Raw genomic sequence first — 13,786 nt, 5'->3', positions numbered from 1 at the left:
GGTAACCTGACGGTACCAGGAATCACTGCGGACATTAATGGGCTTATTTAAGCCCAGCTTATATCCTGAAAATATGGGAGTTCTGGGTTCTGATTGGCTAGAAAAAGCTAAAATTGAATGTTTTCAGGATATAAGCTGGGCTTAAATAAGCCGATGCCCGCAGTGAATACATTCTGAACCTCGAAACAGTGGATGGGGAGGAGCCTGGGTAATGATACTACATATGCAAATATTCAAACTTCACTGGGCCAACTCATCAACAAAGAAATGGCCCTTCGTGTCCTTACGTAATGGATTAAGCTCCTGCCTTTGAGTGGGTCCTCGACGCAAAAATTTCTCAAACGCAGGGTTGCCAGAGTCAACAAAACGTAGCGAAACAATTTCGTAATCAAATAAAGTGAGGTACTGTCTAATTCTGCATTTGTTGTTGTTCTCGCCCAACCCTTCTCTCCTTTTCACTTTCCAATTGATTGTACAGGAGAAATAGTGCCTTTTCATTAGCCTCGGGAGTCCCGACAATAGTGAACATTCTCTCGCCTGTCTCATCATGAGGCGCTTTCGCAATGGAGATTTTAGACCCAGAGAGGCGACGAATTTCTGTGATCTTGCTTCCACTGCGCCCTATGATACAGCCAACCATGTCCGAAGGTATCGAAATATTTTGAGTGCGAAGGTTTGCAGGCTGCACAGGCGATGCGGGGGGAGGTGAAACAGGCGAAGAAGCAAGATTGTTGGTACTCTCTTCATGGGTTCTGCCACTTCCGCCGCTTCCACTTAGCAAATTCGCTGTCTTTCTCGAGCGAGACATATCATCTCCGAGTCCTGGATGAAAAAGTACGGTTCCTAAGCCCCTTTCCCAATCTTCCAGCAAACATCTCCCAATTTCTTCTATGGCACGACCGATTGCTTCAGGAGTACCTTGTACTTCCACGATACGCTCTGTAGACTGAGGAAGCATGTCTTTTGATGCAACCATTCGAGCACCAGAAACGTCCTGTATCGCCTTGATTTTGAGGCCGCTACGCCCAATTATGGTTCCCATTAGGTTGTGAGAAATGAGGAGACGAATAACTGTATGCGATAACGAAGGAGGCGGGGAGGAAACGAGAGAGGAGCTCGAGGTCACTAACTGCGAGGTAATGATAGTATATGCCTAGGCAGAGTGCTGTAAACCGGTGCCGATGAACTTCAAACTCGTTCGTATGACGTACCTTTGCTACGGCTTCTACAGAACCACTAATGGCCAGCACGCGTTCATGAACGCCTGGAATGACTTTACTAACACCCGCCTTGACACCAGTTTGTTCTCTTAAGTCAGCGACATTCTTTCCAGCTTTACCAATGATAACACCCGCTTCTTTGGTGCTAACCAATGCCCGAAGGGACAGTGGACTATAGCCATGGGTTGGAGATGATGAGCGAGACCTGGAAGGTGACACTACAACTTTGATCCTCAGCGATGGAGGGATAACACGTAGGTTATCCAAAGAAAACTCACCAGAAACATGAGCCGGAGACCCAGAATGCATGAAATACAGTAGACAACAGGAATTTTCAGGATAAAATATAACGAGGAAAGGAAAGTGGTTCTACTAGTAAGGTCGCTGTTCAACTGAAACGACTTCGAAAAGACTCCAATGGACCGATGAACGAGTCGTGCCGCCACGGGGTCAACCGAGTCGAGGTAGTTAGTTACCTTGGTCTGAAACCTCGCTTCCGGCATTTTCCGAATGTTTGTATTGTCACACCAAGCATAACAGACTTTTGTCACACCAAAAAGAAAAGGCCTGAAAGTAATTAAAATATTTGATTGTATTTTTGGACCTACACAGTTCAGACAATAGTGTCGTTCGAAGTAAACACTGAAATATGTTCAGGAGCCTGAAAAAAAGAAAAGTGGAGATTTGTAAGTGTCTGAAGCTGAAATAATTACCAGAAAGGGTCGGGTATAGATGAATTCTTGATCAGATATACAATGTCAGACTACAGATGCCGTCCTACAATCCACGATCAGCATCTCGATGCTCTCGACAGTTTATTCGTCAACTCACAAACAATGCTACTTAATAACTTGCTAGCCTCCCTGAAAAACCGGCCCAGTTGTCTATTGGCCTTTCAACATCATCATCAAGTGATTCCAACTCTAGCAATTCAGTTAGCTCCAATGTGGGATCAGAGTTGGGGTTGGGGCTCAATTTGGATAGCTTATCGCTTAGCGGCGGGTCTGACGGCATAGGCAAGTTGGATCGAGAATCTGATCAAGAGTAGGAGGGTGGTGAGGACAACAATGCCGAGGATATGGGGTATCAATCACATCCGATCACTCAGCTCACACTTATGCAGGTCACATCCGTAGTATACATAATGCTACACAAAATGGTGGAAGAGACAAGGGTTTTTTTTCCCAAAGCACCTGCATTTCAGCCGCCTCAACTTGGCTTGCTTGAGTGGGCTCGCCATAACTACACCCCCCATTTCTTGTGTAAGCTCCACATGCTTTCGGCAACTTTTGATGTGATTGTGACCCTGATCAACAACCACCCAATATTTCATAACAAGTCCAACAACTCCCAGTTTGCTGTTTCCCTCCAGCTTACCATCTTTCTTGTTTGGGCCGGACATTACGGGAATGCTGCGTCATGCAATGATGTAGCCAAATGGGCTGGAGTATCAGCCGGCACAGTAGTGCTATTGACTAAGTGGGTGGTTGTTGCGCTCATTTCCCTGTATGACATGGTTATGTGCAAACCAACAAATGAGGAAAAAATAAAAGCTAAAGCTTATGCAGGGTCAAAGGTCTGCCCATTGTGGCAAAATGGCTGGCATTCAGTAGATGGGACAACATTCCCGCTGTTCCAAAAGCCAAGCCATTTTGGCAAGGCCTGGTACAATTGTTCATCAAATTACTCATTAAATGCTCAGGTGCATTGTCCTGATTACAAATATAACATACAGTTATTAACTAATTAATCCCAGATCATTATCTTGTTGCACAATCTATGGATAGTTGATTACGGTCTGGGCCATATGGGCAGCGTCCACGACTCCTATGAGTTTGAAAGCACTCAGATCTTTTGCAATCACACAGCATTTCCAATGCACAAGAATTGAAAGCAGAGGTGGATATGGAAGTGGAAGAGGATGCAACAGGGCCAGAAATCAATTGCTCAAAGAAATTGGACACCAGCGAAGAGGGAGCAGGGGAGGTAGAGTTGTTGGCGAAAAGGGAAGAGATGATGCTACTATCCACACCAGGGATATCATTGACAGCTTGGATGAGTTTGAATTTCATTTCAAACCTGTCCTTCTCGTGTTGTTGCTGTTCTTGTTCCCTTTGTACCTGACTTCTGTTAACTAACTGCAGCTTCTCCTTGAACTGCTCGTGCTCCAACACAGTGGCTTCCTTATCTTTTGACCACCTGTTGCTGTGTGTACGTTCTGCTATAGCTGTGTACTTCACATGCCTTGCAGCTACCTTACCTCCCTTAACTTGGAGCACCTCCTGTGCAAGGCTTTGCTGTCCTTACATAGCCTGTGCAACAGGCTCCATCACCTGCTGCATCAAGGACACATTGTCCTCAATATGAGATTGTGGCTGCTTACGTGGCCTGTTGTCTACCTTTGCAGACTGTGGGGTCCCAGCGTCCTTCATACTGACCCTTCTGTCTGTGGTGATAAGACACTCTGTGCTCACTTTGTTGCCTGACAATATTGCTAACTGGGCCCGGAGTGTCTCTCTGACGGTCACAACAGATGGCCGTTTTCCCAAATTGACAATATTTGCGGGTGCAGTTGCAGTGCTTAGATGGGACGGGGGGAGGAGGTGAGGCCAAGCGAGAAATAGGAGAAGATGGGGGTAGGTTTCCAAAGAAGCCAGGGTTAGGTGAGAGAGGAACGAGGTTCGCGCTGGGATTTGTGCTGAAGCCAGACTGGCCAGAGGACAGAGAGCCTGGAGGTACACTTAATAAAACTAAGTGCAACTCAGCCGCTGCCCGAGAGGCTATAGAAATGACTTGTATTATTTACCTAAGTGAAACTATAATAGATGTTAGTTTAAAATGATCTCTAATAAATGTAATGTAACATACCTCAGCCGCTGCCCAAGAACCTATAGAAACGACTGAGGTATTCCTATACTAAACCCCCTACTACTTATAGTCGGAGGTGCTACTCGCTACAGTATAATGACTCCTAGGAGTACAATTGTGCTCCTAGGAGAACAATGGTGACTCCATGGAGTGGTGGCTAAACTCCATGGAGAACAATGGCTGCTTTGGCAGAGACTGGGTTTATCCGGTTTTTTCAACACTTGCATAGAAGCTGGAGTGGCCCAAGGTGGGAAAAGAGGGAGCCTGGTTCATAAAGAAACCAGAGTGTCCAGACACAGATCCAGAGACAGGAGAATTAGGGAGCAAGAAGGGTATATCTTGAAATGGTATATTATGTACTTGTAGATGTCCGACTTCTAAACCCTGGAGATCTCAAGGCTGCATATTGTCAAATGAAGAACCGAAAGAGTGAAAGGAATGGTTCATCTGGAAAAGTGAAGAAAGGGATTGATGGTAGGCTTCTGGGAAAAGGCTGGCAGCATTTGGGTCAAAAAAACTAGGATCAGTTGCAATAGACGGTAGGGAAGGTAGTGATGAATTGTTTGGCAAGGAAGAAGCTGAAGATATCATGCCAGAATTGGCGAGAAAACTACTGTGATGGTTGATATGCAGAGGGATTTGACTGAACTGGGAGAATTGATTGAACGGTTGGTGTACAAAGTTGTCATTCTGGAAATGCTGATAGTCCTCATACCCATGGCTCTGGGGGAGAGGTTGTTGAGGTAGCTGATCATGGACCTGTATTGCGGGTTCACTTGCTGAATGATGGTCAGCTCAACTCTGGCTACACTTGTTTGGGAACACCCCATGATCCTGGTCTGGATCTGACGATGTTGTGAACAGATTATAGTTGGGGATCTTCTGCGAATATCTCCTCATGTATCGTAACTTTGCTCGACTTTGCCTGACCCTTCTTCCTACTCTCTTGGTTGGCATCTTCCTGGGAGTCTGAAAAGAGCAGATGTTGTTTCTGAATATTTTGTTCCAACCAATCCAGGAGACGATCTGTACGTTCCGATGTCCACTTAATGGTCAGGGGGCCTCCAGACATCCCATTCTTGTCAAATTTATCGAGATTGTCAAGATCATTGTTGTAGTTGTTGGCAGGTTGAGTAGAGTGAGACATAGTGTGGGCATAAAGAGACTAATAGCTGTGTCTGGTCAGTTCAATAATACACATCAGAATTTCAAGCAGAGTTAGCCCCATGAATTCTTTGGAAAAAATGAATTCATCTATACCCAACCCTTCCTGGTAATTATTTCAGCTGAAAGACACTTACAAATCTCCACTTTTTTTCAGGCTCCTGAAAATATTTCAGCATTTACTTACTTCAAATGATACTAATAATTAGTGACAATATGACTTGATAATGATACCTGCAAACTTTCAGGCCACTGGTTCCCACAAAACATCACATTGTATAAGCATTTTAAAGCTGTTTAGCTTTTTAGAGAGGACTGTGCTCAAAATAGCTGTGAGGCAATAATAATTTTACACTACGAAGACCTTCGAGTTGAGTTCATATAAAGTACTTCTTACAGCACATCCCGCCAAAAGAGCTGTTTCCTGTAATTATACAAGACCTTCAATTCCCCTCAAGTCCAACCTCATACACTGAATAACACTGTACATTGTTGCACTATATCTCCTAACCATGGCAGCCTGCAAGGAAACTACCTCAGACACAAGATGGCTACCCAATTCAATAATTTTTTGTGAGGGGCCATCTGTGTTAGTGTTCATGCTCTCCTTTGGTAGTTTACACATTGAATCCCAGTTGCTAGTGCTTGTAGCAGCGCAGCTTGCTTCTCAATCAATCTGTTTAGTAATGAGAAACTACAAAGTATGATACAAATCCCATTGTAACAACCAAAGTTTTAATATTTGGCACACAACTCAGACAGGCAAGTGTGAGGGAAATAAAAGTGGATAAACCCCTTAGTGGTAGGACCGAGTTAGTTGTGGGTAAACAACAGGATGTGACAACACCAACAAAATACAATCTTGGGGCACTGGAGCATAACCTCAAAGGCTACAACTCAAGGAATAAACAGTACAACTCATCAAAAGAGGGAACTTGTCATACTAATGTTGGTATACACTAGAAGAGGACTTGCTGAGTCCTTCCCCATGTATTGCTCAGGTATATATACTACAATACATGAGGTACTGTACAGTTGTAAATAAAGTTAAAAGTCCAATATCGAGCATGTGACTGGTCACATGGTGAGTCTAGACACTGGTCAGGTGATGTGTCATATGATCAGCCGTGTGACTATGAAAAGTCTGAAAAGTAAAGTAAAAACAATGGTCACGTGACTTGTCTATTGGAGTATCTATACACCATGGGCATGAAAGGGTTCCAGCCAAGCCGGGAGAGGTATGATTCATACACAAACAGCATAATTTCAGCCACTTGGCTGGGATACCTCAAATATTATAAATATATACTTTGTGATAGATTAACTAAAATTTTACCAATATTTTGAGAAATAGCTGTGATGGTTTGTGCCCAGTTTGAAGCTGACATGTTGCTGGTTCTTTATAAACTAGGTTTGTATTGGCTGAGCTGCTGACTTTTCAAAGAACTAGCAATGTGTCAGGCACAAACCATCCCAGCTACTTCAAAACATTGGTAAAATTTTAGTTTATAAAGAACCAGCAACATGTCAGCCCCTAATTGGGCACGAACCATCACAGCTATATCTCAAAATATTGGAAAAATCTTAGTTAATCTATCACAAAGTATATATTTATAATATTTGAAGTATCCCAGCCAGGTGGCTGAAATTATGCTGTTTGTGTACAAATCATATCTCTCCTGGCTTGGCTGGAACCCTTTCATGCCCGTGGTGTATACTATTACAGGATGTTTGTATATGTTGTACTATACAGTTGTTAAGGATGGTGGCTGATGATGTCATGGGGCACATCCCATGTGACCAACTCTACCGTGTGAGAGAGTTGTATGTAAAAATAAGACAAATAGGAACCCTAATTTTCCACGCTTCAAGCGTGTAAAATCCTGTTCGAGATGTGCCATGGCAAAAAACTCGCATCAACCACTGAATGGTAAACTTATGCCAAACCTGATACCAGCTGGTCCCTGGCAGGATATATTGGTTGATTTCAGAACAGATCTACCCAAATTGAATGGGTATGACTCAGTGATGGTGGTTGAGGATTGCTTCTCCAAAGAAGTAGTGTTCATTCCCACCAATAAAACTATCACCACTGCTGGTATGGCAGATCCATTTGACAATTTTGTATGGTCTATCCATGGGTTACCTGAAATGGTTATCTCTGATCAGGGACCTCAATTTGCTAGCAAATGTACAAAAAAACTATGTCAGATGCAGGGCATCAAATCTAAGTTATCAACGGTGTACCAAACACAGACCAATAGACAAACAGAGAGACTCAGTCAGGAATTGAAACAGTATCTCCAGATATTTATTAATGATAAGCAGACAGATTGGGCCAAGTGACCAAAAATAGCTTAGTTCTCATATAATGTCAAATAGTCGTCGGCTACAGGAAAAGCACCATTTGAGGTTACAAGGTTGTACCTCCCCAGAATGGGTGTAGAACCTGGCAAAAGCAAAAACAAGGCTGTGAGAACATGGCCAAAGATATGAAGTCTGTAGAAGTTGCCTAAGCTCAGGAAGGCCCTAACTGCTTTGATGTGAGTAGGTTCTGGCCATTCCAAAATAGCTTGAACTTTCTCAGGATCCATCCTGATTCCATTCTGGCCTATTATCATACTGAGGGAGTTTACTTCCTTCATTTCAAAATTACATTTTTCAGATTTGACAAATAGATCCTGTTCCTGTAAGCGTTGAAGGACTTTTTGCATGATCCTATCATGCTCAGCCTCATTGTCTGACATTATAAATATTGATAAATCATCAATGTAAATGACAACACAGTTTTCCATATCCACAAAAATCTCATTCATCATACTCTGGAAGGTTGCCGGTGAATTGGTCAACCCAAAGAACATAACAAGGGGTTCGAAGGATCCTCGGTGGCACGTGAACGCAGCCTTTGAAGCATCTTTTTCTTTGATTTGTACATTCTTGTACTCCCATCTGAGATGCATCTCTGTTAAGATGAGTTCACAGGTCTGCAAATTAGTCCGCAGAGTCCGCACTTTTGAGTCTACACTGAGTGGATACGTCACAGCAAGTTGCAGTCTTGCTAGAAAGGCAGCAAAAAAGTGTGTGAACAATAATACAAGTGGAGGATGAATATAGGGCTGAGAATACAACAATATGATGACTCCTGAGAGTCCACATTTTGGGTCTGTACAAGTGGAATGTCACAATAAGCTCTGCACTTGTTGAAAATATGGCTATATGGCTGGAGAACGTCTACAACACTTCTGAGGTGACTATGGTGACTTATTCAGATGAATTCTGAGTTTTCCTTCCTTTTGGAAGTACAGTTTTGTAGTAGTACCCAAAGAAAATAGAACAATAGCATAAAACATATAAGAACCAATGGGAGAAACAAAGGATAAATACTAAAAAGTGTCCATATGAAAATGTAAGAAAAAGTGAGCCATTTCCAAAGTCCAGACAGTCCCATATCATCAGGGACAACTCCTATAACCCATAAAAGGAAAGGGGTAGTTGATCCGTGGACACCCGTAATGCTCTGGAGTCTAAGTGGAGGCTTGCACATGAGTAGAGTGCTGAGTTAGCTCCTTATCCAATGGGTCCAAAATCCAAAAGGTGCAGACCCTATGTGTCTGCAAACATGGGCTCTGCAGACTGTTACATATTGATGCATGGATTGTTGTAGAACTGGATTTATATGTTGGGAAACAATGGGATTACAATGCCAGCATCTAATTCAACTCTACAACACTCTTTGGAGCAATGTTTGGATATAGTAAAAGGGCTAACACCAGTCTGCTTGGCAATGGCTTTATCAGAGTAGCCAGCATCAAGTAATAAAAGAATGAATTTTTGAGTAAGAAAAAGGGATCTGACCATGATGGTGGTTGAAAAACAAGAAGTGTGACGATACACAATTTTTGGACCTTTAAATTTATTTTCCTCTTTAACTTTCTTCTGGAGTTTTCCCACATTGTGCCATGTGGCACTTTCCATGTTGTTCAAATTCCACTTTCTCGCGCTGCACTGCCTTTCATTATTTTTAGCTACATGTATCTCACGCAGTGGGGCTGGTCACATGGGCTGCGCCCTATGACATCATCAGCCACTGCCTCCATCAACTGTATAGTACACATGTACAAACAACCTGTAGTAGTATATATACCCCAATAGATCCAGGAGACTCCTCAGTGAGTCCTCTGTTGTTTACTCACAACAAACTCGGTCCTATCCAAAGGGTAACCACTCCCCTCACTTCTTTATAGCTGTGTCTGAGTTGTGCGCCAGAGTATACAAACTTTTGGTTGTAACAAGAAGTGTGTGAACTTTTTTAAATTCAGACATACTATTTATATATATATCTAACATATAATAGCAAATATTCAATGTTTTAACGTTTTCACTGAGGTTCTAGTTATCAGTTCAAAAGTGAAAAAACCCTTGTCATGGTATTGCTGTTTTAAATTGACCATATCTCCATAGCATGTGAACCAAATCACATGACCTATGGGGCAATTTTGTACCGAAGAGTATATATTATTGATAATTCTCCCAAAGCTTAGTATAATACTCAAGTTATTACATTTAGAGTCAACATGGAAAGTGTGTTTGAAGTCACTGTATATGTTTTGGCTCTCAAGCTACTGTGGAGAACTATAGGGGAAATAAGCCTTAAATTTGAAAATATGCCCAATTTAATATCTGAAAGAGGATTAATAAAGCTTTTTTCTCTATATTATCCTTCTCTCAAAACTCCAATAGCAGAGCCAGACCCTTGCAAAAATGGGGTAAATTTTGTTTACCAAGTGGAGTTACTGTTACAATAACACAATTTTTGGATCTTTCCTTCTTTTTCATTCTCCACTTTAACCTTGTACACTTTAGCTTTCACACATGGTGCCACGCGGCACTTTCCCTTTTGTTCAAACTCCTCTTTCTCGCGCCACATTGCCTTCTTCTTATTTTAGATACAACTCTCTCACACAGTGGAGCTGGTCATACGGGCTAGGCCCCATGACATCATCAGCCACTGACTTTATCAACTGTACAGTACATAAGTACAAATACTCTGTATTAGTATATATACCCCAATAGATCCAGGAGACTCCTCAGCGAGTCCTCCTGTTGTTAACCAACAAACTCTCTGCAGCTTAAGGGGTAACCACTCTCCATTCACTACCTTTATAGTGTGTTCCTGTGTGCACCAGAGTAACTAACTCTTGGTTGTTACAGTTACTCTCAATAGTTGGCTGAGTGAAATATCAGAAAATCAATCAGCAAGGTCATCCCGATATTTTTAGGCTCATTCTCAAGAAACTAACAAGCCTACTTTTGGTGAAGCACTACTATTGTTGTAGATCCAAGGAATAGGACTTGTGGTTATCTATTATCCTATTATAAATCTCAATCAAGTGCTGCAAAAGTGGAGAGACTATTGGGCTGGTATTCAAGTTTTACCAATTTTTAATATTAATTGTCTTATTGGAATATGGGGCCATGAAAGCAATGTAGCAAAAGCCTACATCCTCAGAAAATATTCAGGCTTAGAATGGCTTTCTACAACAGAGCGTGGATAAGCTGAAGAATTGGATACTACTAAGCAGTATATACTTCACACATATGATGTACTCAGAATCTTTGGCATAAATAAACCCAAAGGTTTGATTGTTGAATCACTTGTATATGAAAATCCTGTAGTAACTATTAAAAAAGTAGTGTGCATAAAGCTAGTATAGTAAAAAAAGAAGAAAAAAGCAAGCCAATGTGGACTTAGCAGATTTTTTGAAGACATCTTTAATGTGAATTAGTATATTTTGTGTGGGGAACAAGCTTGACCATAATCTGACTACCATGCCATTGTGACTTGATTATTACCTGACTCAGCAGGCACAAAAACTAAGGCTATACTGGAATCATACTTTTTTCAAACCTTTTACTACAGCTCAACCCTTGCATAACTATATATGACTGTTACTTGAGGTCTGCCTGACTTCACATGTTTGTACTTGACTATACTTGACTTTTGTTTTTACTGAGTGTAACCTAGCCCATAGTGGCTGTGGAAAAATGAATTAAAGTGCATAAACAACTAGACACAGAGAGGCACAACTACGAGATTGCCCCATTAAGTGAAAGATACGCACAGAAACCCCTCATGGAGTTGTGAGATAAAATAACAGCAGAACCAAAGCAGTACAGAATTAGAGCCTAATGAAGATGTTTTATTGTCAGAACTGTGACCTTCAGAGTTGTTGAAGTATTAGAGGATAGAGGGCAAAGGTGAGTAATAGAACAGAGCATGATGTTGGGAGTTGACTCAGCTCATCTGCTAGGCCCTTTTGCTGACCTTGGTCTCTAACTTGACAAAGTAAAATAGGGGAGGAGAGAGGATGCAAGAACACTAGTTGATATTCAAATAAGGCCCATCAGACATATTATCACATAGACATGATGTTGAATTGCAAATTGCGGCACAAAAGCACAAAAAATATATGCCTATTAGCTATGATAATAAATAAAAAGGTAGGAACCTTTGTAGAAGACCTAGTCTCCATAAACCATATTAAAATAAACACCTCTAAAGTATATTGAGGCTCAGAAAATACTGAGATATTCCATAATTGGCTTCAAGTTGTATTACTGCTGTCAGACAGCCCAATGAGGTGTAGACCCTATAAGGCCTTCAAGATTGTACCATAATGGAACAATGGGGAAAAAAAGTATAAAGTGCCCTATAAGTGCCTCAGGAATACATAAGAGGGTATCACTGGCAAGTAGCACAAAAATTTCTCTGCAAGAAGGGATAATAAACCTGTGACTGCAAATACTATTCCATAAAGCCATTAAAAAAAGTTTACAATTACAATGCACAATTTTCCGCCACTAAATGAGTTTTTCTCTTTAACTTATACTTTTCTTCTTTAAGGCTTTGTGTCTTACACCACTTTATTTTACTCCTTGCGCCCCATAGCATTTTTAAATACAAATCTCTCATGTGGTGGGGATATTCACAGGGCTAGGCCCTATAGTATCATCAGCCACTCTGTTATAATACACAAATTTTCAGACTTTTAAGTTTTTTTCTCCTCTGTAACTTTCTTTGTCACTTTTAGACACTTGTGCCATGTCACACTTTCCATTATTTTCAAATTCCATTTATACTTTCACTTTTGCATGCTGCACTACTCCCTTTTATTTTTAAACTACAACTCTCTTACATGGTGGAGCTGGTCACAAGGGCTGCACCCTATAACATCATCAGCCACCACACTTAACAACTGTATAGTACACATGCACAAACAAATCTGTAGTAACAAGACAACACCAACAAGGTACTACCTTGGGGCACTGGAGTACAACCAACTACAACTCAATGGAAGCAAGGGAAGTGTACAACTCATTAAGAGAGGGAGGTTGTCTTCACTAATGTTGGTATACACTAGGAAAAGTTAAAAGTCTGATGTCCAGCATGTGACCAGTCACATGTTGACTTTAGACACTGGTCAGGTAATGTGTCACGTGATTGGTTGTGTGACTATAAAAAGTCCGAAAAGTAAAGTAAAGTAAATGGTCACATGATCAGTCACATAACTTGGAAAATAAAAAAGTAAAAGTAACAGTAAAAGTAAGCACAAAGGTAGGTGTTGGAAGTGTCTATTGTAACAAATAGTATATATACCCCAGTAGATCAAGGTGACTCCTTAGCGAGTTCTTCTGTTGCCTACCAACAACTAACTCAGTCCTACCACTAAAGGGAGTGTATCCACTCATCCACTCATCCTATTTGCTTGTGTTGCTTGTGTGCCAGAGTACAAAATATTTTGGGGTATTGTCACAAGTGGTGGTGTAACAACCAAAGTTTTATACTCTGGCACACAACTACAACAAGAAAAGAGGGGTGAGGGAAGGAGTGGATAAACTCCATTAGGCAGGACCAAGTTAGTATTAAGAACAAAGCTTGAAGGAAGTGTCTAGCCACTTGCTGAGAGCAATCAGGGACTGGAACTAGAGTCCAATGTGAGTAACTTTATTATTAGAGAGTATGACAGGTATACAGTACCTAGAGTCCAATGTGAGTAACTAGAGAATAGGAAGCATTGGACTCTGCAGTACTGTCCGAAGTTTTGTAAACAAAGGTAAACAAATCAGCCACAAAGGCGAAATTATAGAATGCTCAGTGAATACTGAACAATAGAGCAAAAAGAATAAAGAGGAAAGTGATTTAGAAAGAAGGGAAAATAGATAGCACAACTAGGTGCAGAATCACCAAAACTAACAGGGTGCCCAGCCACTGGAGTGTCATGATGTCTATCTATTGCACTAATCTTTGCAGATTCAGGCACATAGATATTGTCCTTGTAATGGAAGAGCCCATCTTCTAATGTTCATTGCCATCAAGGTGCGCCTTCTCTTCTGAGGAGATGTCTCTCTTGAAGACTTCTAGAAGATCAGAGTCTTGCCTGATTCAAACATTGGCAACCCTGGATTGATTTATCAGGGTGACACTTTTGTTGTCATCTTCGATGCCGTTGGCATGATCCTCTCTTCTAGATAAA

The 13,786-nt window shown here is 41.4% G+C and overlaps 2 protein-coding genes across 2 annotated transcripts; both read right to left on the bottom strand.

Moving 5' to 3' along the window:
• Positions 1–308: 308 nt before the first annotated feature.
• On the bottom strand, positions 309–1,710 carry SERLADRAFT_455154 (uncharacterized protein; the record flags this gene model as incomplete). Its single annotated transcript, XM_007312704.1, has 3 exons — positions 309–1,153; positions 1,212–1,444; positions 1,499–1,710. The coding sequence occupies 3 exons, from the start codon at positions 1,527–1,529 to the stop codon at positions 410–412; spliced, it is 1,008 nt and encodes a 335-aa protein (XP_007312766.1).
• Positions 1,711–4,953: 3,243 nt separating this feature from the next.
• SERLADRAFT_432533 (uncharacterized protein) lies at positions 4,954–5,235 on the bottom strand (the record flags this gene model as incomplete). Its single annotated transcript, XM_007312703.1, has 2 exons — positions 4,954–5,057; positions 5,121–5,235. 2 exons carry the CDS (start codon positions 5,233–5,235, stop codon positions 4,954–4,956), a joined length of 219 nt encoding a protein of 72 aa, XP_007312765.1.
• Between the last annotated feature and the right edge of the window lie 8,551 nt (positions 5,236–13,786).

This window comes from Serpula lacrymans (genome assembly GCF_000218685.1).
Source record: "Serpula lacrymans var. lacrymans S7.9 unplaced genomic scaffold SERLAscaffold_1, whole genome shotgun sequence".
Classification (NCBI taxonomy): domain Eukaryota; kingdom Fungi; phylum Basidiomycota; class Agaricomycetes; order Boletales; family Serpulaceae; genus Serpula; species Serpula lacrymans.
This window is presented reverse-complemented; position numbering and strand designations above follow the sequence as displayed.